The sequence below is a fragment of the Mustela erminea genome, chromosome 14 (assembly GCF_009829155.1).
Source record: "Mustela erminea isolate mMusErm1 chromosome 14, mMusErm1.Pri, whole genome shotgun sequence".
Lineage (NCBI taxonomy): Eukaryota > Metazoa > Chordata > Mammalia > Carnivora > Mustelidae > Mustela > Mustela erminea.
The window spans coordinates 85,253,597-85,279,987 of record NC_045627.1 but is presented as its reverse complement, the minus strand read 5'-3'; the positions used below and the strand labels follow the sequence as shown (position 1 = coordinate 85,279,987).

General features: G+C 53.8%; 1 protein-coding gene across 5 annotated transcripts in view; it reads left to right on the top strand.

The window, feature by feature from the left end:
* The window catches only part of CTBP2 (C-terminal binding protein 2), a 155,534-nt gene that overhangs the window by 97,204 nt on the left and 31,939 nt on the right, over positions 1–26,391 (top strand). For 4 of the 5 annotated variants that reach the window (XM_032312449.1, XM_032312453.1, XM_032312450.1 and 1 more), the window contains one exon: positions 10,509–10,668. In XM_032312449.1, coding sequence (XP_032168340.1) covers positions 10,611–10,668 — 58 coding nt within the window. In that variant the 5' untranslated portion in view covers positions 10,509–10,610. Of the gene's footprint in view, positions 1–10,508; positions 10,669–19,923; positions 24,615–26,391 lie in introns of those variants that run through there. The other variant, XM_032312454.1, reaches the window with a different exon arrangement.

The window sequence follows — 26,391 nt, the reverse complement described above, 5'->3', positions numbered from 1 at the left end:
AGTGTGTTGGAAACTGTGCATTCTCAGCTTGGGGAGCAGAACACAGTTTAAAGGGAAGGTTAGGGCATTTTTCTCTTTGTGTTGCTCCCTGAAAACAGAGGTCTCTTTCAGGAGGCATGGGCTAGGGTATTAAAGGTATCAGAGGAGGGGTGGGTGGGCTGGCAGCCCACCCTCACCAGCCCAGCCCAGTCCATTCTGCTTGCCCGGCATCGCAGCTGTGGGGGCACACGCCTGGACTTGGGTTGACTTGGTGTGGGTGTTGTGAACAAAGCCAGGATTCTTGACGGGCCCCCCACCAAGGTGGTCCTGTGCTTCCTGAGCATCACTGGTGCAAGGTCCGATGGGATGTCTTGGGCCAACCATCCCCAGTATCCTCAGTAGGCGTGGATCAGTCTGCTCTGGCCACTGTAGCCAAGTGCCAGCCGCCGGGTGTGTGGTCACGTGGCTCTGGAGCCTGAACATCTGAGCGCAAGACGTCAGCAGGGTTGGTTTCTAATGCAGGCTGGGAAGGAAGGGCCTCTTCCAGGCCTTTTGTCTTGCTTGTAGATGGTCCTGTCCCCCCTGTGTCATCATATGCAGTCCCCGTGTCCGAATTTCCCGTTCTTAGATGGACTCAGAGGGACTTAGAGGGACTCTGGCCCTATTGGACGAGGGTCCACCCCAATGACCTTAGTGTAACTAGATTATCTCTGTAAAGACTGTATCCCCCAAGTAAAGCCACATTCTGAGGTGCTGGAACATCTGACTTGAATGTCATTTTTGTGAGGGACGGTGCATAACTCAATCCATATACCACGGCACTTACCCTGCGTGTGACCGAGGGCACTTAGCTGAAAATGTGTGTTAAGCTTTGGGGTGTTCTGATACCAACAGTGAGACCACAGATACGCAGTTTGGGCAGCAAGGAAGGGCATTTGAGAAGCTGCCTTCCCTTAGAATGACATCTTGTGCCATTTGCACATTTTGTTGGTCCGGGGACAGAACATCATGTCCTGATATCCCACCTTCTCCAAGCCTCGCTTCCTCTGCCTGTTCTTCGGCTGGCTGGGGTTCCAGAGCCTGCAGCGCCCCCCAAAATCAGCTCAGAACAGAGTTCTCAATGGTGATCACCTTGTCAGGAGTTCTTTGATAGGGTTTCTTGTAAAATTAATATCTCTGGGCAGTAGCCCAAGGGCGAGCTGTAATTGTCCAAACAGGTGACTGTATGCACGTGACCTGTCCCGTGGTAGCCCAGTGTGTGAAGAACCCAGTTTATTAGGACAAGGGTTCACACCTCTGGAACGTTCTCATAGGGAATGTTGCCACCTGCTTCCCTTGTTCAAGCAACCTCTCTACAGCCATCATTAGAAACGTTCTGGGCTATAATAAATGTAAGAATTGTATTGCTTACCCACCAAACACTCGGAGAACAGAACTGGAGGTTCCCTGTTTCAACACCGGGAAAGTACTCCAGGAATACTCCATTACAGAAAAGCGGAAGGCGCTCTCTAGAGGCTCCCCTTCTTGAATTTGATCAGCAAAGATGAATCTGTGTGACGTGAGTGTCCTCCCCCATCTGACTGACAGCCAGCTGCCCTCCTTTGGTTGCCATCATGGATACAGACCTTCCCCACCCCGCTGGGCTTCCAGTCCCCCTCCCCACCCCTAACCTCCACATTGAAACCGTGTCAGACAAAATGAACAGTGGCCCGGGGTTTTATTTCATTTTGTTAAATAGCGACATCGAAGATGAAGATTTTCCTTTTTGTGACTCAGTCCAGGCAGAAAGCATTTCAGTCAGAAGACCTTCTGGAGGTAGGGATGTCTGATTTCCGGAACCTGCCGCCTGAGATGGGGCACCCTGTGAGCCCACAGATGCCCCCACGACAATAGCCAGTGGGTTTTCTCGTAGGGAAATGTGGCGATGGGCTTGGGTTGTTTGTAAAGATTCATTGTCAGAAAACAAACCCACAACTCTGTCCCTGAGCTCTGAGTCAACTTTCCTGACTTCTGTCTTCCGTGTAAGCTACTCCTCATTAGAATAAAGGATGGGCCACTCCCCAGGCCCTCAAAACACTCTGCCCTGGCTTGTGCCCTGAAGCACCGGCCCCTCCTTCCCGGGCGCTGAGCACTTTCTCCCCAGGCTGGGCTGGGCTGGGCTGGGTTGCAGGGTTGCTCAGGAGTGTCTCTGGTTTGGTCCTCGACTGGCTACTGTAACCCATTCGGCACCAGACTGGGCAGGCTGGAGCTCCCTGCTCCGTCAGGCAGGTGGGCCGGTTCAGAGTAAACTCCTCGAGCTGTTCCTTAGAGATCACCTTTCCAGACACCAGCTTCTTGGAAGCGAACAAGGGGACCCAGCCAGCCATCGTTTGGATGGCTAACTTCATCTCCAGTAGACCAACTCCATTCCGCTCTCCTGGCAGCCTTGGACCTGGTGAGCCATGCCTGGCAGCCTCCTTCTGTTTCTCCTGGGTTGTCTGGTGGCCCACATGCCATGCTGGGTCATCTCCCCAAAGGGGGCAGTACAGGACCATTGTGTCCAATGCAGAGAGCAAAGATGAGGGGACTCGTGGGACGCTCCCCAGAGAAGGCTGAGTTGGGGGTCAGGTGGGACGCTGTGGCATCTCGGTGTGGGGTTCTTCAAAGACCTGGCCTGCCGAGTCGGGGCCAAGAGGCCGCTGTGCTGCCCAGTGGTGTCCTGTTGCGTGCCAACGCTGGCTTTGAAATGGTGCTAGGAAAGGAGGCTGGTCTTGGGGAGCTGTGGATCAGAGGAGGCAAGTGCCTTACCCCTACTTCAGTGTCTGTGGATGAAGCCAGGCACGCTCGCTCGCTCGCTCGCTCTGTCTCTCTCCCTCCCACAACCTGCACCACCCAGGTGCCCGCAAGTGTGGAGAAGGGAGCTGGTTTACTGCATCCCTGTGTTGGCTTCTTAGAACCTGGTGGTCAGAGAAGACTGGGGAGGTCCGCGCGCTCTCTGCTGTGCTCACGGAAGGGGTTCAGGGAGAAGGCCCTGCCTCCAGGCCCCCGCCTGCTGGTCAGAATTCACTCCCAGATGTGGTTGGAAACATTCACTTTTTTCACCTCCCTCTCTCGGTTCATGTCTCCCAAAAAGCTGGCGTATTCTGAGGCCGTCTGTGGTTCACAACACACTGAGGCTGGGGGTCATGGAGAATTGCGCAGTTACCAGCTGACCAGGCGTGGGGCGCGCAGAGCCTCGTGGGGGGGCACCTTTGCTCCGTTTCCACCTCACCTTCCCTCCCCAGAAACGGCATCCCTGCCACGTTTCTTTTATTTTTCATCACTGTGGCTCATTCCTCATTGATGTGTCCTTAAACAAGGAGCATGGGCATCATGGAAAACCCGTCCTTGAGGGGGGGCCGTGCCCTTCCTGGATCAGGGGAGCCTCTGCTCCGTGACCCACCTCATCGGCTCACTCAGCCCCAAAGGGGCAAATCTCGGCCACCAGCCCAGGCCAAAGATGCCGGGGGGCGGGGGGTGCCTGGGTTCCCTTTCCCGCAGCTGGTCATGGTCCTGAATCTAAACATATCCGTGGTTTTAAAAGTGTTCGTTTTGCATCGGAGGTTGAGGGAAGATGCAGTGCGTCACCCTGAAAGCAGCTCGGGCCTTTCCTTCTGGAAGCATCTGGTTTCATTTTCTCCAGGTTCTTGGTAGAGTCCAAGTTGGGGTTGAAATGAACAAGGTGAGTCCCAGAGTCGGGTTGGGCTCTGGGGCCTGGGAAGGCCACGCCGGGCATGCAGTGCCCTCTGCCGGCCAAAGGGCCTGCTCCTGGGAACGCTTAGCCTGAGAGAAGGTCCGCCCCACACCGGTGGTTTCCCAGGAGCTTTGCATAAGAGCCAAGCCTGCAGAGAGCATCCCCTCACACAGGGATTCCAGACTGCTCACTGTCGAGAGACAAGGCTCTTCAGAGAGGTAGCAAGACAGTGGTGTTCCCTGAGGAAGGCAGACACTCCAGGAGGGCAGCTGACAATTCGGGGCCTCCCACTGGCAAGAAATTAGGAGGCAGAGGTCTTCAAAATCTAACGTTAATATTTTTTTTTTTTTAAAGATCTTGGCAATTTGTTTGCGAACAAACTAATTCCTATAAAATTGTCCTTATTAGGCATTGAAATACAGGTGCAGTTCATGTTAGAATAAGCAAATGATCCAAACTGCCTTAAAAGTGTTAAATCTTTCTTCTCCTCCCGTTCCTCCCCCATCCCACCCTGCATCCCATAGACTATTTTAAAGTCGGTTTATTGGGGCATCTGGGTAGCTCAGTCGGTTCAGCATCTGCCTTGGGCTCAGGCCATGATCCCAGGGACCTGCTTGGCGGGGAGCCTACTACTTCCTCTCCACCTACTCATGCTTGCTCTCTCTCAAATAAAAAAAATTTAAAAAAAATTTTTTTAATTTATGTTTTAAGTAATCTCTCACAGTGTGGGGCTCGAACCCCCAACCCCAGGATCAGGAGTCACGCGCTACTCCCCCTGAGCCAGCCTGGCACCCTCTGTTGACTGTTTCTAAGTTCAGCACAGCGTCCCCTGGTGGCTCCTGCCTTGCATGCCCTCCAGGTCCCGGCTCTCAGTGGCTGTTCATTCTCGGTGCTTTTACTCTGCCCTGGACCACAGCAGGTGCAGACATCACCTTCAGGTGACCTTTGGGGCCCTGGAATAGCCACCCCAAAAGCCTCCCATTGCTCACAAGCCCTGCAGGGGCCTTTCAGGAGAACTTTCCGATGTCCCGAGGTTTCCTCTGTACGGTGTTCACGTCCGTTCACTCAGATCTACAGTAATTTCGTACTCTTGGTAGGTAACGAAAGAGGAGTTAACCTGGTCACGATGGAACTTGAGGCTGCTCCTCCCTTCACTCTGTCCAGGCAGACTTCTCCTCTCCAGGTCGGGACTGTCATGCCGGAGGAGGGAAGGGTCAGAAAACTGGGGAAGGAAACATCCATCTGTTCCCATGATTCCTTGGTCTCAACACCATGGAAAAAAGGGGGTATTTTACATTTCTTTCATTAAATGAAAATCTGTTTATTACCCTTTATCTTTTTTGTTGTTTGGTTTTGTTTCTTAAAGACCATTTCATTATAAAAATGAATATTAATTTTTGCTGCATACTTGTAAGTGAAGTGCCTTGGAAATGTGTGGAAATCCTGAGCAGGGAAGAGCCTCGTTTCCTGCAGCACGGGAAAACCAGCACTCCGTTTTCATTATGACACAAAACAACCAGTCGGGAGAATCACGAAGCGGTGCTGTTCATGTCCTCTGTTCTTGGTGATGGTTGCTAGCAAGTGAAAATACTGAGAATTCTTGAATTTCTGCATTTAACGCCGGGAAAGGAATGTCATGTACTAAGAATCGTAGACGGCGCAGGAGGGCTCACTTGGCGCTGTTGGCCCAGGAGCTGGTCTCAGCGCTGGGCTTCCTCGTGCTAGAAGTCTTGCTTTCTGGGTTGGTGACCTTACAGGCTGTCCACTCTTCACCTCTCTCCTTCCCTCAGAGCCCCAGTGAGTATTTTGCAGGGGGACTGGAAGGAAAGCCTTAAATTCCAGGCCCACAATTCTTAGCCTCACATCCAAACTGTAGAAAGTTCTGGAACCTTTGATTCTTTGGTAACCCATTTTGGCAGCAGAGCTTTGACCTGGCCTGCACTGCTGAGGGTGGTGGCTGGGTCCTGTAGTTCGTCCAGTAGGGTGAGCACATTCTTCTGTCCTGGTGCAGGAGTTTTAATGATTGATCTTGGGCTCTACCACAATACAGTGTAAGAACTCTGGCCTCTTAAAATCCAAACGCATCTGACTTTGGAAGCTCACCTGGCCCCTGGGTGCTGGAGGAGTGCAGTGGGTCTGTGCTAAAGGCACTTGACACTGGCCATGCACTTTGATTATCAGAGCGTGGGGCCCATGGAATCGATGGAGGGCATGGGCTACCGGGAGCTCCTGGGGAAAGGTGAGGAGCCTTACGAAATGGTGTACGGGTCTGGTCCAGGAGCCAGAGTGAGGCTTCACTTATGGAAGGGGCCTGCTGCTTATTACCTCTGTCTGAAATCAGGACTGGGAGTCACCTCTGCACCTTATGCTAGGCCACTTGTCCAAACCATGGGGGTTTCCCCTTTCAAAAAAAAACCCTAAATACGCCCAGAAGTTCCTGAAGAAATAAGGAACAGTAGTAGCTTTGAAACATTTACAAAACTGACTTCGGTGAGCTTATTTCCCACAACTGATCTTGCCCCAAAGCATCCTTTTCTTCCTTAAAATGCAGTTTTAATAATTTTGTTGTTCATTGTGCCGTGATGTCAGCCACTTCCTGAAGCCTAAGCCAGTGTTTTTCCCAGTAATCCTGACCCTGTCGCATATTTCTAAAAAAAAAACACAAAAAACCCCCACAGGCCCTGTTCAGAGACTTCTACCCAGCTGTCTCCCCAAGAAAGGAATCTGTTGTTCCACTTCGGCTTCTGAAAATGCTGAAACAGGTCCTTTTGGGGGTAGCCTGAAGACCAGCGACTCTGCTGAGTCTCAGCAGAGTCAGAGTGTCCTGGACAGTTGGCCTTGGTGGGCCCACAGTGTCAAGGCACTGAGTATGCTGACCTTGTGTGACCCGGCAGGTGCCTGGCCTGCCGCCCTGCTGGGTCACTCACAGGTTGGTGAACAGGCCTGTGGTCCTTACTAGAGCCTTGTAGGGTGGGGTGAAGGGACCTGAGGAGGGGTGCCCTCGTCCCCTTAGGATCCCAGCTTGGAAGGGAGGGAGTCGTCGTTGTGCCCATGCTGCTGGGGGACCCTGGGGGCCTTCTCTCCTTGCACTGGATCGTTTCAGCCTCTCAAATGGGAACTAGCCCACTTGTGGGTATAACAGTGCGATAGATTGAGGACTCAGAGGGTTTACTCAGAATTTAGCAGCACCTGCTTAATTGTGATTCTGTTAGTTTGTCGGCACGTCACACAACTTGATCTCTCTTTATGAACGTGGTGTTTACATAGATTTCCTTAAAAAGAATTGAAGGTGATTGCCATGGTTTCAGAAGACTTTTCCTTTGGAAAGACAGTTACTTGGTGTGACTTCTTATCATCTGCCCAGTGTTTACGAAGACAGGGAATTAGAATAAAGAAACTGAGGGCATTTTTAAAATTTGGGATTTTATTAATGTAAATGAGCAAGGACTCGGGGTTTCTGTGCCTTGTGGAGTTTTAGTCCAGGCAGGTGGGCTTTTCATGGTCATATTTAGTAAAATCAGTCCCCCAGATTTTAAACCCCCTCAGTCGTTGGATGAGGGGAACAACCCATTTCTCCTGTACTCCCTTTGGGGTGTTTGTTTTGTGTTTGATAATGCAAGCGAGCAGTCCGTAAGATGAAGCGTCCTTCCTGTTTGCCGCCCTGCTTCAGTCTCAAGTTTCTCTTGGAAACCCACGTGGAGCAAATACCCCACCCTTGCGGCTGCTTTCTGGTGGAGACAGGAATCTTAAGTATCTTTCCCACGCAGGCATCTTTCTCCTTCTGCAGTGAGCCAGATTCCCTGACCCCAAACCGTTCAGCCCGGGATCAGCCCTCTCAGCTCACGCTCATAGAAGGTCAGGTAGGGCCTTCTGGGGTGGTTTGCTCTGCGGTTTTAGGATCTCCGTTTTGGGGGAGAAGACAGTGCTGGTTTTTCTGTAAGATTTGGCATTGAGGATCCTCCTTCTGAAAAGACCTGACTTTCCTTCTGACCCTTTTTGAGTTCCACTGAGGTCTCCCCGCCCAGCCTCAGCTAGAGGGAACGGGGTCTGCAGGTGGCTCCCGTGGGCAAGGAACGTAAAACATCCCTATTTTCTACAACCATGGAGCCTGCTTCCCCTTGGTCATCATGCAGGTGGATTGTAGAATTTACAACTCCCTCGCGACAACACCACGATCATGGGTCAGAGTTGTACGGCTTGAGCCAAAGAGGGACAGTGGGACACCTCCGCCACCCCTTCTCCTCTTCTAAGTGTACTCGATTTGTTGTTAAACACGGATCGTAGGGTCAGCTGATGACAGCAATGATCAGTTCGGGGCCAGAAAAGGGCCTGATCTGTGAGTGAAGGCAGAGGGTGGCTTTCGCAGCAGGAGCTGTCCGGGAGCCCGGGGCCGGCGTGGAGGCTGCGGGGTGCTGGCCGTGGACACCAGCGAGAGACGGCAGCTCGTGGTTTCCCTCTGAGAAGGGCCTGTCCCTGTCATGGGGAAGAGGGTTATGCTAATTAAGTCCTCATAAATACTTGTTCCCCGGGAGACCCAGGGAGGAAAATGTCACATTTCCTACCTTCTTGCTTCAGAAGAGAGAACTGGGGGAAAGGGACGAGGCCCACAAATTGGCGGCCACTGCCACAGGGTCCTGATCGGACTCTGCCTGGTGGCCTTGTGAGTCTGAATTCACTGTCTGCGTGGGTGGGTGCCACAGCCAGAGGGGCCAGCCACAAAGGGACAGCATAGAGCCACCCCCCACACACACACCCAGCCCCCAAAAATACCCAGTGGGACTCCATGGCCATTTTTCTTTTTTTTTTTAAAATAATAGGATGCAGACTATTTGTGTAAGCCGATGCCTGATCTTTCCTTTGATTGCATAATCGAGATTCTACTTATCAATTTTTCAGGACGCCATCTAATTATACAAATTAAAATTCAAAGGAAAGCAAAAAGAATGATTAGGCCTCACTTGGGGAATTGGAGGAGGAGGGTGTGAAAGCCAGCTTGCCTGGGATGATAATGCTGTCATTTTTCATCTCTAAGGCACTTCACAAATATTAACTAATTAATTCTCTCACCCCTCGGCTAACACGAGGCTCTGACTTTACGCCGACGTGGCGGAGAGGGGCCACACTGCCGCTTGACCATCAGAACTTGGGACCCAAGCAGATGGAAATCGCCGGGGCCCGGGGCTGCCCCGTCGGTGTCTCAGGAACACCAGCGCTCACATTCGGGGAGAGGCCCTGCCATGCCCCTCTGTCTGGGACTCTTGGCCTCAGTTTGCTCGAGTTAGGCACCCCCTTGGCTCCTTTGTGTTGTTGCCTTTCCTAAAGTTCAGCAAAAGCAAAACCAGAATTTTCTAGAATGTGTCCATCACATCTGCACCAGGGACCTCCCAGGTGTTGACCTGCTTGCTTTCGGACAACCATCAGTTCCTCCCTAGTCTGGTGTGGCCAGTGCGGCTTTGGGGAACTCCCCGGGTTTGGAGAGGGTGTCGTATGTTGCATTAATTATTTATGTGATTGGAAATTGTGCTTTTTCCCTAGCTCTTAAAAAAAAAAATCGTGTAATTATTGCCATAAATCTTTGGGGTGCGTCTCGTTGCTGGGAAATTAGCCATTAACTACCAGGAAGTCTGCCTTCTCCTAGTCAGACCTGTATTCTGACCTTTGATAAAGTAAGTCCCAGCGTTTTGCATAATTGATGACGGTACGTGATCGTCATTATTAGCCCTGGAACCTCACTTTCGTCTCCTGTCCCCCCCTCTCATTTGCTGGTTGACTAAGGACAACTTTCTCTGTGCATGTACATGTTGTTAAAATAAGACCACAGCCATGAGTCAAAAAGCTCGGACATTGTGGGTACAGACGGTGATTTGTGGCCTCAGTTGGTATGTTCCGTGAGCAGGAAGTGAGGGTCAGAGCCTTCCAACTCCCTGCCCCCACCTCCCTCCCTCCACAGACGAGCTGGGCAGCAGCCCAGCTCCACATTCCTCAGGTGGCCTGTGGCTTTCCCTCTGGAGAGTCCCGCAGCCCTCGACCCAAACACGAGCCACCCCTCCTCAGCCTCGTTTCTGCCTGCAGGTGCGCTGGGACAGGCGTGGGTCCAGCCGCAGCTCCCCGGTGTCTAGGCTAGCAGCCTGGACCCTGCTGTCACAATACCATCTGTGGCTCCCTTGAGATGCCAGGGAGGCCCAGGAAGGTGGCAGTGGACACACTTGGCTTAAGTGGTTAGGTGGTATGTGGCTTCCTGCCCCATTCTCTTACAGTGGGGTCAGGGGCTCCCGTGCTGAGCAGTGGCTCCCCAGGGACTGGGCTGGGGGCAGTTTTGTAAACTGCTTGATGGAAGGCCTGGCGGGCACTTGTCCTGTCGCCCCAGCTGGGTGTCTGTATCTCAGTGCCAGTGGGCCTGGAACCTGCTCCCCTGATGGTCCAGCGTGGTCTGGCGTCTGCCTCTGCCTCTCGGGGCTCAGCATAGGACAGGCCCGGCGGGCCCCTGAGCTGGTGTCTGGCCTTGGAGAACAAATGACGAACAATTCAGGTTGTCGCAGTTGGTGTGGACAGCCCTGAAGCGAAAAGCAAGAGTTCTAGATGCTGTCTACTGCTTGCAGAAACAAGTGACAATTGTCTTGGGCATGTGCTCCCTTCCTGTCCCAGACGGAGGGTGGGAGCCCGGGACCGCGGACAAACAGCCTCCTTCTCCGGTGTTGGAGGAGAGTGAGCGCTGCTGGCAGGTGCCCATGTAGGAAGTGGCAGTACAGTCCCGAATGACCTGTTGTCCTTGCCCCAGGGTGTCCAGAGAGTAAGGATTCTTTTCTCCTTGTTTCAGGGTTCATAGTGGTGTAATGCCCGCAGACTCCTGCGCGTTCCCCTAAGTTCTTAGAGGACCGCTTTGCCTTTTGAATCAGAGAGTTGCAAAGTTCGATAAAGAATGGCCCTTGTGGATAAGCACAAAGTCAAGCGACAGCGATTGGACAGAATTTGTGAAGGTAAGAGCCAGCGTGATTGGCGGTTTGTCACCCGAGGTGCGTAGCCCCGCCCCCTGCTGACCCGCGGGGACCTGGTTTGCGGTTCGGACCAAAATCCATTACAGCCAGAAAGCCCCGGCCCGAGCACCCCGCGCCTGGGTCCTGGGCCGCATGGTCAGCAGCCCTGACCTGCGCGCAGGGGTGCCCGGTTCCCGGGGGAGGGGTGGGCGCAGGAGGATGGCCGGGGAGGGAGTGGCCCTCGGCCTGTTTCTTGCGCACACCCGGGTCACCCTGCAGATGGAGGACACCGTGTGAGAGGGCCATCTTTTTTCACTTTCTGAGGTTTCCGGACTTTTATCTGTTTCCGATTAAGATATTTACAGTGATGAATTCCAAGATACTCCTGAAGAGCCCAGTGTTGCCCCTCATTATGTGTTCACATCCCTAGTATCTTTGAAAATGTCTGGAAGTGTTTTATTCATGAAAGGAAAAATAAACATAATTAAAATCTAATGGAAACCTGGGGACGAACCTCTGAGATGTTGATTAAACACCATCCCCTTCTAATTAGGGAGCAGTAAGAAAGCCAGAGCACGCGGCCCCGGGCGTGGGGTTGAGCGCTCCAGGCGGCCACGGCCACACTGCCCACTGGGTCAGCCCGGCCTGGTGATCGGTGACTTGGCAGCGGGTCTGTGATGGGGGCCATGGAGGGGAGCTCCCCCACCCCACTCCCATGCGCTCACAGTCTGCTCGGCCCCCCAGCTGGCCACATGGAACTGTTTGCCCAGCCTCACGAGGTGGAGACATCAAAGATGTGTTGTACTGTGTGACTGTGTGTGTGGCAAGAGGTCTGGGGTCACTGGCCCCCTACAGCCCTGGGTTCCCCTGCCATGTCAGGGGTCTGGGATTGAAAGGTTTTGATAAACAGAACAGAACTTTGAAACCTGCAGAAAGATCGATGGACTACAACGGACACGGAGACTCCCTTCAACAACATTCACTAGTTGAGAACATCTGCTGTCACTTACTTTCCTGTAGATGTACAGACAGCGATTGTGTGTGTGTGTGTGTGTGTGTGTGTGTGTGTGAGTGTGAATGATGGGCAGGCTTTCCAGAACCATTGAAAAGGAAGTTGTAGATACAGCCATTCCCTCTGAAGGATGACCTGTGGCATGTGTCTCCTTTTAAGACCTCTCCTGATGTAAACACAGCGCCATAAACTCCCCTACCCTGGGGACTGAACCTCGCTGCAGCATCTCTAATCCAGACCGCCTGTCCTCACTGTCCCACGCACCTGTTTCCAGCTGCTTGGTTTGTGCAGAAACTCAGCAAGGGGACCGGTTAGTTGTCATGTCTCCTTGGTCCCCTTCGTCTGAACCTTTTTCCTTGGCCTTTTTGAGTTTCAGAAGCATGGACACTCCTTGAAGAGCTTGGACCAGCTGGTTGGTCACATCCCACCCTCTGGGTTCTCCTGATCGTGTGGGGATTTCTTAAATTTAAATTTACCTTTGACCTCCAGTGGAGAGGTGCTTCGTTTTAGGTGACTGGGGCCTCTGTTTGGAAAACTTAGTGAATCAACTCTCCGAGGCTCATGGCGGAATGCCTGTGGTGCTGATTCTGACCCCTCTTCCCCAGGATCCCAGGATTTACCTAGATGTACACCATCAGGGATGAGAATGGGATTGGAGAGCCGGTGGCCATTCCCCCTCTGTATCATTAGGGCTGTCAGCAAGGGCAAGACGACTGACAGCTCTTCAGACCCCACCCTCCCAAGCATGGGCCGCCAACCTCCCACCCACTTTTTATAACCGAAATGTCAGAATCTGCTTCATCCGTGAACAGCAGCCCTGAGCTGGTTGCAGCCGCAATTTTTTAAAATTTCTTGGTAGGCGCCATCAAGACAGACTTGGGAGTTCTCTGTGTTCCTCGTAATCCCCGATCCCAGACATTGGCTTGCTGTTCCGTTGCGTGTCAGCTGTTGGAAGATGCTTTGTTGGTGACCCTCACATGGAGACACCGACTCAGCATCTTCTTTGGGGGCCGGGACCGGCGGCGCTCCTTTCCCAGCTGAGACCAGTGAGACACAGAGCAGCCGGTGTGTGTGCGCAGGAGCCCAGGCAGTGTGCTGTTCCTTATCTGGCTTTTAAAACTCCAATAAGTGCTGTGGATTCGGTTCTTTCTCCCTCCTGAAGGCCTCATGTGTCTGCACCCCTAGCTTTGGACTATCCCCAGGATCTGTTCTATAAACCTGAACTAACTGCTTTTCAGTATTCTTCTAGAAAGTCCATCTAGCCCCGCAAACTGTTGTCTCCTTCCCTCTGCCGGTGCTCCCTTCCCCCCGCCCCCTAGGACTTCCTATAGCTCATTGTTTTTTATTTTTATGATTAAAAGCATGAAAGCTGCCTTGCTTTGTTGTAGCCACTCTGGGCTCCTAGGAACTTTATCATCTCGGCTCTTGGTCTCGGGAAACAAATCTCCAGAATTCTGTCCTTCCAGCTACCTTAAGACCCCAGGGCACATACGCCGGCTGTGGGATCCCACACCATACAGGCCCTCCTGGGTCCCTCTCCTCATAGCCCCTGCCCCCCCGCCCCCAGCCCCGAACTCTTCTGCTCTAGCTGAGCCAGTCTGGAGAAATCTGGGCATCATCCCTGCACAGATGCTGCTTCCAGGATTCTTACCTGCCTTCCAAGGCCCAGCCTCTTCCTCCTGGAAACCTCCGGGTCTCCTCCTGAACCCCACTCCCCTGTGGCCACTCCTAGCCACTCTCCCCTGTGTGGCTCCGACTCAAAGTCAAGGGAAGATGGGGTAGAGGGCAGGATCTGACTCGGGCTGCACCTGTCAGCCCCCAGTCCCACCGCAGGATGTTTCTGTCGTGATCTAAGCACAGTGCAGAGTAAAGCTTAGCTTCTCACCAGCCAGTCTTTGGGATGCCATCCAAATCAGCTGGAATAATGGTCTTTCGAGCTGACTTAAAAGCCAGATTTTAACTTTTCTTTTTAAAGTGACCACTCTCTTCTGATGTTTATCATTTGTTCTCTGCTCTTTCGGATGCCTGATATCAAACAGTCCTGGAGTGCTGTTGTGTAAGCATGGTGGAGCAGGGTGTGATAATGGGCACTGGTCAGGGCCAGGCTGCCATCCCCCCTTTTGGGTGTATAATTTAGGTCTTGGTTTCCCATGCTGTTAAGTTTGTGGCAGAAGTGATACATTGCATTTGCGAATTACACCGTCCAAGTTTTGCTCTGTTGCTGCATCACGGCCGAGCTGGTATGACCTGCCCCAGACACCTGTCGGTCCGCTGGAGGGCTTTCTGTCACTCCGTGCCACACAAGTTGCCCAAAAAGCTTTTTTGGAAAGCATTTGCTGGGTTTGTAGAAGGGTGGTATACCAGAATGGCTTTGCTGATGACTTCTTGTCCGAACAGCTCGTTGTGGCTTATGGTATAACATCATTAAACACCGTCCTTTCCTGTGGCTATGGAGAATGTGATTTGGAAAAGGTAGATACTTCATTTTACTTTATTTTGTTGAAATGTCTTACACATGTGGAAAATGGTCTTGGTGATGGTATCAGTTGAGCTGTGATGGGCATCCGCTTTATAACGTAACTCAGGACGGGACTCTCCCTAGCCAACAGGTCTTGCCTCTAGGATGTTATCACGAGCACAGAGGTAAAAAGAGGTGAGAAGATGGGCTGCTTAAATGGACGTGGGGAAAAGAGAACCCAGAGATACCTGTTGAACACCTGAGTAGTTATAAAATCTGGGAATCTTTCTGTGTCAATTTTATCACCAAGGAGGACAAGAGGAGTCAGAAAATGTCACAGGGATGAGGCTAAAAGATCTTCCTCGAGTTAAAAGCTCTTCTCAGTGGGATGAGCCTGTCACCGTGAGAGTCCATCTCCGTGCAGCGTTCCCCCAAGAAAGTTTATTCATGGTTCCAGAGTGTTCTTGAAGGAAAGAGGTCTCCAAGCCTCCACGTTTGCCAGATGGCTGATGTGGTCCAGGGAGGCATTGGGTCGACTGGGGGGGGGGTCTTCCCTCATCAGGGCCTTCATGGCACAGCTCACAGCCACCAGAGCCCACAGAGCAAGACTGGCCAGTATTTCCCCGTAGGTATACCCGAGAGGAGTGGACAGTCCAGGTCAGAATCACTTTGTCTTTTATTCGTACGCAATTTCGTTTTACCTGTTTTGGTCTTGAAAGCACTTAACAGCACTTTGTACAGAAACCGTGTTGACGCTTGCCATCTCTAGGTAGTCCACAATCGTTTCTAATAAATATCCTTAAATAGCCCCAAAATGTGGATTTTAAAAGGGGGATTCATAATGTTGCTATACATTATAATTATATGTTTGGCTTAGGCAATTATGCACATTTCCAGTAATTATGTGATTAGCGATAATTACATTAGCTATGTAAATATACAATAGTCAACTAGACATGACTTTAAACTCCAAGCATAAATGAATATATTGCCACAATGAGCCCCATGTAAAGGACTGGTAAAGGAAGGGGGTGTGGTCAGGTGGAAGCTTAGTGGAAGTTACTTGCAAGGGATAGAAATCCACCTTTTCCCCTATCTGGTCCTCGCTCCTCCCCTGGGGTGCCGGCGGTCTGTCAGCTAGGGATGGGGTTCCTAGAATTGCCCACCTTCAGGCAGGCCCCCAGGTTCTGCACATGAGAGTCAGGTTCAAGGTTCAGTGTTTGCTTCTCTCGCCGCTCATGGGTAAAATGCAAACTTCAGCTTCTCTTTGCACTTGTCGATGCCACCGAGTGGGCCCTCGCTGCAGCTGGCGGATTTGTTTTCACTCCCCCTGTTTACACGAGCAGCGTGTCAGGGCCGCCCGCTTCCACCTGGGGTGTCGGGGTCTGGTGTGTTTAGCCAACGGCTGCTCCTTCTGCGCTCTCCCCAGCACAGTGGATCTTGCCCTCCCTCAGGCTGGCTGCACCCTGTCTCGGTCCGGGTTTGGGCTCAAACCTCCCAAGTGCCCGAGAGCCAGCTAGCTGGTCTCCCAGACTGCTTTGCTTTGAGGCATTTCATCTGGTCATGGCACTTTGGAGGAAAGTGAGCCTTTCGGGCTCAGTCAGCACCTCACAGGAATCAGGCTTAGTCTCCTTCATCAGAGTAGATAGATCCAAGGGCAGCAGAGCCATCGGAGACCTGCACACTGTGCCCCCCATGCAAATGTGGAGGATGTCCCTGGGCCTGGGTAGGTCCCAACACAGCTCAACCTAATGACAGGTATTTGGGGGGACGGTGAAACCAGAACCCCAGGATACACTTGGCTGCCAGCTCTTTGCACCGTGACTCCTTTTTCAGAACTTACGAGGGATACACTGAAATGAGGCCCCTGCTTCTGACTGATTTCTACTCGGGCCACCAAAACTGTGATTTTTATGAACATCCTGATGTTAGTGGGGCTCTTGCTCTAACCAAGCTCAGGGTCCCTGGCATGTCTCTGTCTCCAGGGAGCCCTCAGGTGCCCAGCTGGGTTCAGGCAAGAATTTGTCTCAGCACCGCCAGCTGGGCTATGAGGTCGTGGGAGGAGGGGGGCAGGTTCGGGCTAGCACGTGCGCCTGGTCACAGGGATCTCCATTCCTCTCTGTACCCTTGCCATGTGACTCCCTCGTTGGAAGGGACTGGTCTCGTTTCCCAGGTCCTGGTTGGAAAGGTGTGTATACCAAGAGGGCCCTTCCCATGCACCCTGGAGTGGGTGAAGCAGGGTGGGGAGTCGATCTTTTCATCTCCTGTAGAAGGTCTTGGCAGCCCATCTCCTGACGGCCACCGGGGCCTGTGTGCTGACGCCATGCACCGCAGGCTGTGCCAGTCTGGGCTGTTGCCAGGCAACATTGGTGGGCGGGGCCCACTTAGCTCAGTGCCTGCTGTGCATGGACACTTGCAGGACCCTCGGAGATGGTGTCTGTGCTTCAGCATGGGCATGGGTTCAGAGGCCAGAGTAGTCATGGGTAGGGTCCCACTGGTGACCATGTACACCTGTCATTTTTTCCCATCACCCGGTATGTGCCTTGAGGGCCTGAAGGACTGACTGTCCGCATCGCGTCCTGTGCCCTGTGCTGTCACACTGGTGTGTTCACTGTGTCGAAGGAACAAGCATGTGACGGAGAAAAGGACATGTCAGGAAGGATAGGGCTCTATCACCTTAAGTGAGAGACCATGGGCTGTCTCTAGCAATTGATGTACTCCCTGGATTATTTTGGTGGTGTTCTCCTCTTAATAGGTATCGATTTCTTTGGACTTAGGGACAAAGTGACAAAGAAGGAATTAAAGAAGGTTCCTGGAGGTAGGTTATTTGAGCTGGACCCTGGTGAATGGAAGTGACGAGGGCATCTCAAAGGTGAGAGGAAGGAATTCGAGAATATTCTGAACCCAGTGCAGGGGAAGGGACATAAAACACAGTGTGATGGAGTGAGGGGTGTCAGCGTTGGGGTTGGTTGGGGATTACCCGAGATTCTGATTCTGTGGGATTTTTTGCTGTTATTGGAGGTTTATTGTAGAAAAGAAGGAAGGAAGGAAGTGGTTGTCACTGAGCACCTGCCGGAGCAGACCTTGCACAGGGAGTTGTCGGCTTTTCCTGGTCGAGTTTTGTCCTGTGGCTTTATGCCCAGACCCGCATCCCAGCCTGGGGTTCCAGCACACACCTCCCGCCCCCCACGCTCACCCCAAAAACATGCCCTAAAAGAGGAGCCGACTTTCTGCCCCATCACGAGTGGCAAACAAAGCTAATTTTCGTAATACAGCTGTCATCGTATTTATGATCTAGTTAGGAAATCAAGTCAGGAGCAGTGTGCAAGCCTTTGCTTTCACTTTTCAAAGTGGCTATGTCTTCAGGGGTGCACTGGCTGGGACCGTTGGGAGGACGCTGCTCCGGAGGGCTTGGTTTGGTTCCAGGGTTGGTTACTGGGCTCCATGTTGGGCCTGGGGCGCCCTGATGGTCTAAAGCTTCCGTCTTCCTTTTTTATTTATTTATTTGACAAGAGATCTCAAGCAGGCAGAGCAGCAGGCAGAGAGAGGGGAGGAAGCAGGCTCCCTGCTGAGCAGAGACCCTGATGCGGGGCTCGATCCCAGGGCCCTGGGATCATGACCTGAGCAGAGGCTTTAAGGCAGAGGCTTTAACCCACTGAGCCACCCCTTCAGCTTCTGTCTTTCTACTGAGAGATGGGCACACGCGTTCTGCTTCCCAGGATAGTCGTTGCTGTCCTTCCTTCCGTTGAAATGGTGTCCGGACGTTCTGATTTTCTCCTGGCATTTGTGAAAATGTAGATGCAGGCTGTCTTAAAACACTGCTACGACGTCCTGTCCACTGTTTGACCGGTGCACTTGGGTCCCCCACCCCCTCTGATTGTGATGAGCCAAGTGAGCTCTTTTGATCGGGGCACTGGGGGAGCAGAAGGACAGAAAACTTTAAAGGCAGGAAGCTGTTTCCAAACATAAATTCTAAAACACTCGACAGAAACAACCAACCATCACGGCCTATACACATTGAAAAGTAGGAAGCAGGATGTCCTAGGCCTATTTCTGGTGCTGGTTCTGCCAGAAAAGAGCGCGTAACCCACTAACCTCTGCAGTGTTCCCCAGGAGATGTCGCCTGTGGAAGGCAGAGATGCGGGCGCTGCTGAGGCTCCGTCCAGGGATCCAGCCAGCACAGGGAAGCATCTCAGGGGCTCTCGTGTCCACTTTCGCTGGCGGAGCCTCCATGGTCTTGCGGCCTTGAGGGCCAGAAGACCAAGAGCTGGAAGGCCGGCCAGAAGCGCCGCAGAGCTGGGCCTGGCCGCCTCCCGAGAAGGAACCAGCGTTGGTGGCCACCAGGCGGGCGGGGAAACGGCACAGCTGTCAAGGGACAGGCGGGCAGACCCAGCGCCCTTCACGTGAGTCCAGACTTCAGACTGCCCGCCTCCGCCCGTCCTTGATATTTACGGAACTCGCTTATAAGCGAGTGTGAGGTGTTCTGTCTCTCGTGCTTTTCGAGCAGTTTCCTAGGTCACCGTCGTGGTTAGAACGTGAAATGCTTGCTGGTGGTTTGCCCAAGCACTGCTCCGTGGAAGGGCGGGCTGGCTGGCTGGCTGGTTGTCCCCTCCTTGCTTTTCTTCCCTCTTTTTCTGGAACCTTCTAGATCCTCTCTCAGTGTTTTCTGGTCTGCCTTCCGCACAGGGACGTGAAGCATGGGCTCAGGGAGGGTGCCGCCTGGAGCCCCGGGCTTGCCATCGGGTTACTCTGTTCCTGCAGCTTTCGCTTGGGTTCGTTTTATTGGCAAGAGAATGTAGCTTGTGTCTCTGGCAGTTTCCAGAAGATGGCTTTTTTACTCGATGCTGTTTTCTGTAGTGAAACTCTTTGCAGGATTAAAGAGTTAAGTCTGTGAGGCTCATTGCTCTTTCAGAAATTGGTCCCATCTTGCTTTATTTAGTCAACATGAGATTTTCAGAAAAACGGCTCTCTCCAAAAGACGGCAGTGTGCTTTAAAAAACAGAGCTGCCGGAGTATTTAGGAAAGTGGGAGTCCAGTTCCAGGTGTTTTTACCTCACACAGGAAACATCTGTCATAATATTTGGCAGCTTGTGGAGCTGGGGCTGCGTGAGTTTGGGTGGCTTCCGAGCACGATGTGTTGGGTGACGGAAGGGAGACCCAGGCCGCCTCATTCTGGCGTTGGGGGGTGGCGCCCACCTTGCAGCTTCTCCCTGCACCGGCTGCCCCACCTCTGGCATGACCCCTTCCACTCCTTCTCAAAAACTCATTCGTGGTTTCTTAGGAGCTGCTGGGTCCACCTTCTAGACAGTCCTGCTTCCATTGGGGAACTTGAACCGTGAGCGTGATGTGCGTAAGCCAGGCGGGTCTCCCGAGCCACCCCCGCTGCAGAGGTCCTGCCCAGGCAGCTCTCGGGGTCCCTCGCCTGCCTCTGAAGGGATGCGCCTGCATCACGAATGGGACCCCTGAGCCCTAGAGCCACACGATGTTATGTTTTTTTTTTCTTTTCCTTTTATAATTTATTTTTAAATTTTTTAAAATTTTTCATTTTTTTTTTAGCATATAATGTATTATTAGTCCCAGGGGGGTACAGGTCTGTGAATCACCAGGTATACACAGTTCCCAGCACTCCCTATAGCACACACCCTCCCTAACGTCCATTCCCACCCACCCACACCCCCCCCCCCCCCCCCCCCCCCCCCCCCCCCCCCCCCCCCCCGCAACCCTCAGTTTTGTTTCCTGAGATTAAGAGCCTCTTACGGTTTGTCTCCCTCCCCATCCCATCTCCGTTTTATGTTTTCTTTATTCTAAGATGGGGAGAACAGGAAATGGGTGGATGGGCTTAACCCAACCCCAGGCTTCGGGCAGTTTCTCTCATCAGCTCTCGGCAGGGGTCCCCAGCTCCAGCAGCAGCCCCATGCGCCCCACTTAGGGCCTGCAGAGTCCAAGTTCAGGAGTACTTTCTGATACTCAAGCAGTTAATTTTATAGGCGACCTCGTCAATACTTGGGAGTTTGGGAAACTCTTAAGCAAGTAATAGGATTACTGTGTTAAACAGGTTTCCTTTTCCAGCAGCGGGGCAGAGCCTACCCAGGGTCCGTGCAGGGGATTCTGGAATGCAGAGCGTTAGCTTTGGTTGAAGTTGGAGTTGGACCTGTGTCCCACACCCTGTGGGCCTGTATAGAGTTGCATATGGGCAGAGCACCTAGAACGGGGCCTGCCTGGTACAGACATTGGCAGGTGTGGACATCCTCTGATAAGGAAACTGTAAGAAAGACAGGATACCAAAGATGCCTCGTTTCTGGTCACCTCTGCAGGATAAGGACTACGGTTGTCCATCCGCCCAGCCAGTGGGGGAGGAAAAGGTGACAGTGGAGTGTGGTCCTCCCTGAGAGGCCTAGCAGGCCCCTTTTGGCCCAAAACCTCAGGACCGGAAGGGGAAGAGGTGAGGAGGTAGAGGTGGGCAGAGGCGTCTCGAGCATATCTGGTTTTCAGAAGACACAGAGTGAGAGTGAGACATACTCTGAGGTGTGTCTCGCCCAACCCACAGGCTATGTCCACACCAGCCTGTCCCTCCTTCTGAGAAGGGTCCCCGGTGCGGTGCCCCATCCTCCCTGGCCTGCTCCTTTCCAGAGGGAAGGATGCTTCAAGCTGCGCCCAGGGGAGGGGACAGCACGCACAAGGTGGGCTGGCCCAGCCGCGCCCGGAGATGATCTGCCGTAACCAGATAGCGCTGTTTCCATTTGGTTCGGGCTCTGTAATGTGCGCCTGTCCTTTCTGGTGGATCTTCTAAGGGAACACGTCTTCCGGCTGCTGGTGAGACGCGTAGATGCCATCTCGGTGTGGCCGGGCCTGTTTCCTCAGGCCCCTGCCCAGCCAGGCCTTTCAGCCCCTGGTGCCGACTGTGCCAACAGTAGAATTACGGAAATTGGTGCCAGCAGCTCCCTTTTCTACACAGAAACCCAGCGTTGGCACTGCGGCTTGTTAATTTTTTTTTTTCCTTCTCCTGCATCCCAGGAGGTGGAAGGGTTTGGAGGGGGATTTAGGTCTCCTCTCCACCTGCCGGGGAGTTTTTCCAGATAACTTGAGGCTTTGTTGGTATTTTGGGGTCAGAAATGGGGGCGGCGGTGTTCGGGTAACAGCCTGGGGTCCTGGGCTGCTTCCCCACCAGTTCTCCAACAGTAGTGGGTGGACACAGAGCTTGAACCAGAGTTGAGTTCATGTGTGCCTCAGGACGCAGGGAGATTGGGGGGGAGGGCACTGCACCCCTGAAACTGTCTTGCAGTACCGTGTACCTCCAGCTCCTGGAAATGGACTTGGACCTACTTTCTTCTCCCACAGTAAAATCTCAGTACTCATTCAAAAAGCAATTTTTCTTTTAACAACTGGATTTTTAAGTTTAAGATTCTAACTGAATCCGGCGCTGAGAGATGCGGGTGAAGACACCATTCGTGGGTGTCACGGCTGCAGGGAGGCTCATGATCTCGGTTTCAGATGTTCTCACTGGATCCCACAGTCACGAGCTTTGGTTCTGGTGTGAGTTGGTGCCTCAGGGCTCCCCTCGGTCGGAGGAGCAGACCCTGCGACTTTGTCCCCGGTGCTGCTTCTCGGACCCTTCGGTGTTCATTATTAGGAAGTGTCATAATGCTCCTGGTGGGGAGGTCTTTTATCTCGATTAAAAAACTGGTGCTGCTCGTGTTCCTGCACCCAGAGTCCCCAGTGAGGGATGCAGAAGTCTTAATCCATGGGCATACTGGAAAATCGCCTGCAGAATCTAAGAGCCGGCCAGCCTGCTGGCATGCTGCTTCCCCGCGGACAGACGTAGAGGCAGGCCCGCCTCCGTTGCCGCTGCTTCCCGGTTCTCCTTCGTAATGTGGGGGCTTAGTCGCTGACCTGTGGTGGCAGTTTTAAAATGGTGAATTCTAGATGACCCACAGAGGTGTTTTTTGGTTTGTTTATCCCTGGCAGCATGAAGGGATCTGTGTTTTCCGATAATAAAGTAAAAAATGCGTTTGGACTTGAGTCATGTAACTCATTTGACCGGTAACCAGAGTCCTCGGAGCCAGATTTCGACGTCGCCCGGAGCATCCAGCGGCAGACCTGGCCCGTTTCTCAGGGCGCCTCGTATTCTAGAATTGTGTGTGAGACTGCGCACCCCCCATTTTTTATCCCGCCTGCCTGTTCACATTTAATTTGTTCCTAGCCGTGTGCAGTGGATTAACATTTCATCAGGGTGGATTAAGATTGAATCAGCATTAAAGCGGTCTTTTCCTGTTTTCCTTCTGTCACTTTTAGGTGATTGTGGGCAGGGGTGGGGGGAGGCATCGGGAGGAGGGGGAGGCAGTGCCCATCCCAAAAGTACCCCGGTGAGGACCACGGAGATAAGCCAGAGCTTCCGTGTGAAAGTAATTGGCAGTTGCAGGTTGGCAGGCCTGGCTGGAGCCCTCTGCCGTGTTCCTCCATCTAACAAGATGTCACATGGAACAAAAGCTTTAGGGGTTTTATTTAGCTCCTAATCCTCACGCTGAGAGAGCTGAGGTCCATGTGAGCTCACCCCCTGGAAGGGAGGGTGGCCGGCAAGCCTGGCGCAGCCTCCTTTCTGGGACTGGAGCTGCCGCTGGGGAGTGAGGCGAAGTTACCGTGAGTGTTGTGTTTTGTCTACTAATGTTTCGGAGGATTAATAATTCAGACCGTACTTTGAAATAGAAAACCCCCAGTTGGTCTTTCCTGGCCGTCTGGGAAGGGCTAGAAGGCAGCGGGCCTGTTGGGATGCGTGTAACCGAAGATTAACAGAGACCGGCGTCCTGCCCTGCCTCGGCCTCCGTCCCTCCTTCCCGATGCCGGTCCCCAGCCGCCAGGTCCACATCGGCCGCTCCCAGAGCTGGGATGCCGCCGGCTGGTACGAGGGCCCCTGGGACGTGGCCGAGGCCCCAGCGAGGAGCAGTTCCGTGGCGGACGGCGTGGCTGCAGGACCCTGGTACGAGCCACGGGGTGCCGCCGAGCCCTACGTCTACCGGGAGGCCTTCTTCAACTCTGTTGCTGGAGGGAAGAGCCCAGTCACTGACTTCACCTTTTATGACAGCAGACAGGCGGTGATGTCTGGGCGAGGTGGCCTGCTGCCGCGGGATCACTACGGCGACGCGGCAGGAGCCGCTCGGGCACCCAGGGAGGCTCGCCACCCCCGTGACCCAGGACTCAGCCGGTCGCTGCCTGGTTACGGCATGACAGGCGGCAGGATGTCATGGGATCCGGTGCCAGGCCGGGTCCCTGCCCTGCAGGAGGCCGGCCACCTGTACCAGGACCCCGCGGGCAAAGGGGTGGCTCAGGGGCAGCGGACACAGAGCCGGGCCCCGTCGCCCACGCGGTGTGGGGGGGAGCTGGCTGACGGCAGGTACGCCCCGGAGGTCCCCGCCCACCTTGCCAGCCAGCTCTACAATGACACCGGCGAGAGGCCTGTGGATTCTGTCCCCACCAGGCAGGCGGCCCCTACCTGCCTGGTCGTGGACCCCGCCGCAGCCAGCGCCTCTGACGGCGGCACGGGGGTGGCCCCAGGAGCACTGCACCGTGGCTACGGGCCTGCCCGGGGCGGGGTCCCCTCCAGGACGGCCGAAGAGAGCTGTGAGGCGGACCCGTCCTCCTTCCAGGGGCTCGGGGGCAGGAGGAGCGCGCTGCCCGAGTTCCTGGCGCTCCTGCGGGCAGAGGGGGTGGCGGAGGCCACGCTGGTGGCTCTGCTGCAGCAGGGCTTCGACTCACCGGCCGTCCTGGCCACCATGGAGGACGCAGACATCAAGTGCGTCGCACCCAACCTGGGCCAGGCCCGAGTGCTGAGCCGCCTGGCTGGTACCTGCAGGACCGAGATGCAGCTGCGCCGGCAGGGCCGGGGGGCGCCCTCCCCCCGGGTGCGCTCCAGCAGCTTCAGCCATCGCGGCGAGCTCCACGGTGACCTGTCTACACTGGGCACCTCGGCCTTGCAGCCCCAGCCTGCGGGGCCCCTGCAGGCGGGGGACCTGGCTCGCCGCCCCTCCAGCGCACCGTCCCAGCACCTCCTGGAGGCGGCAGCTGCCTACTCTGCCCCTGGAGTGGGCACCCAGGCCCCCCACTTCCCCTCCAGCTCTGGGTACAGCTCTCCCACCCCCTGCGCCCTGACGGCCCGGCTGGGCCCCACATACCCCCAGCAGGCCGGGGTGGCCTTAACTCACCCGGGCCCCGCTGCCCCCCTTCACCCGGGCCCCAGAACCGCGTACTCCACAGCGTACACGGTGCCCATGGAGCTGCTGAAGCGGGAGCGCAGCGTGGCCGCGTCTCCCCTGCCCAGCCCCCACGGCAGCCCCCAGCTCCTGCGGAAGCCCAGTGTCCCTGTAGAGCTGTCCCCACTGCCGCCAGCCAGCCAGAGCCTCCACACGCCTCAGCCGCTCTACCAGAAGGTGGCCCGGCGGACGGGGGCCCCCATCATCGTGTCCACCATGCTTGCTCCGGAGCCAAGTAATGAACCCTCCCTGCCCTTCCTCGCCGGGGACGGTGGTGAGGGGTGGTGCGGGCGGAGATGTGAGCCCGGGACTGTGGGTCCTCCCATTTTTGTTGGTCTCCTGCCACGCCTGGGGAGACCAGACACTGCACCCAGGTGCACGCATCTGTTCCCATGCGGCCAGCTAGCTGAGGGGGACGGGTACTCTTGAGTGAGACGGGTTTACGGTTCAGGCTCACCCACAGGGACAGTGGCACGGCCTTCCCGTTCTTGGGTTCGGCCCCAGGTCCTTAAGTGACGCTCTCTGTGCTGATGCGACACAAGTGTGTTTCTGGGAAAAACCCAGAAGTCACTCAGAACAGAATGAAGCCCTGGGCTCACGGGGGTGGCCTTCTCTCCATCTCACACCTTCGGTGGCTCTGGGGAAGGTGGGGGTATCTGTGCAGGGCCTCCCACAAATTGGGTGACCCTCACTTGCCATGAGGAGTGTACTGTGGCGTGGAGACGCACCTGTGAATGTCCTGTGCGCAGTATCCGAGGTAGGAAGCACCGGAGAGTTCAAACCCGGTGTGCTTTCCTGGCCTGTGTGTTACCCAAAGCAAGATGACGACATCCCTTAGAACACCCTGTTTCAAAGACAGATGTCGTCTCGTTTTGGAAAACGCAGTTGGGGGATTCTGTTTACTTGTAGGGAACGATATATTTTCAAGTTGAAGACGGAAAGCGCTGTCCTCGGTGGTTCTCTTCAAAGACAGGAGACGTGTAATTTATTAGATGTGTTTCCTTGGGTTTTGTGGATGAAATTCCCGGTGGACGTTCTCTGAACAACACTTCACCTTGTGTTTTCACCGTAGAATCTTTACTGATAATTCATGTTCTACATCAGGTTTTTCTTCCTTCTTGCCACTCCTTTTTAGAAAACTGAATCCCATTCAAATGAAATTTTTTTCTGAATAACTAGAGTTCTCAGGTGGAGGGACTGGTGTTTAAAATAAGACGTACCTCTTTGAAAATGCCCCCCATCAGCTGTGGGAGCCTGATCCTGAAAACCTGAGGGGCTGGGTTGGCTCTCGTGTCACTTTTGGGGCGGGGGACAGTGACCTCGTGGCTAGCAGGAGGCTGAAACGGCTCCTGTGGCTTTTAAGTTTGATGATACAATGTATTTGACTTTTTTCTTCCCCCTCTCCCTCTAATCAACGTGTGGCAGGGGAAATTCAGATGTGGCAGGGGAAATTCAGATGGGCTCGCGGAGATCGTATGCACCTTCTCCCTCGCAAACATTCCTTCTTTGCAACCAACTAATTTGCATGGCGATGACATTTGTTGCTGCAGTAATTTCATCTGATAATGGCCGGGCTTGCAAAGCGGATCTGAAAACATATTCCTTAATTATGTGTTGCTAAGCAACGGGAGGGTTTGGTCATAATCACAGAAAGATTATCTCCTCATTGAAGTCCTGGAAAGGTTTTGCTGAAGGAGGACCTGTAAAATTGCCTTATTTTCTTCTTTCTTCTGTTTATCTTGCGCTGTCTTCTGACAGAAACATTCCCCGTTATTTGGGCGAGGGGTCGGGGGATATTATTTAAGTTGTTTGGAGTAGGATCGTTAACACACTGTTTTGCAGACCAAAGGATATTGATTTTTTGTTTCATTTCTGTGGCAGCCAGCCAGTGGCAAGGAAGCCTGCAGTCGGAAGTCTGCCAACAAATAAATTTCTCTGTCAGATGATCTGTCCCGGAGCGGTCGTTCTCCTCCTAGATCCTTCTGCTACATTCAGTGTGTCTTTACGACCCT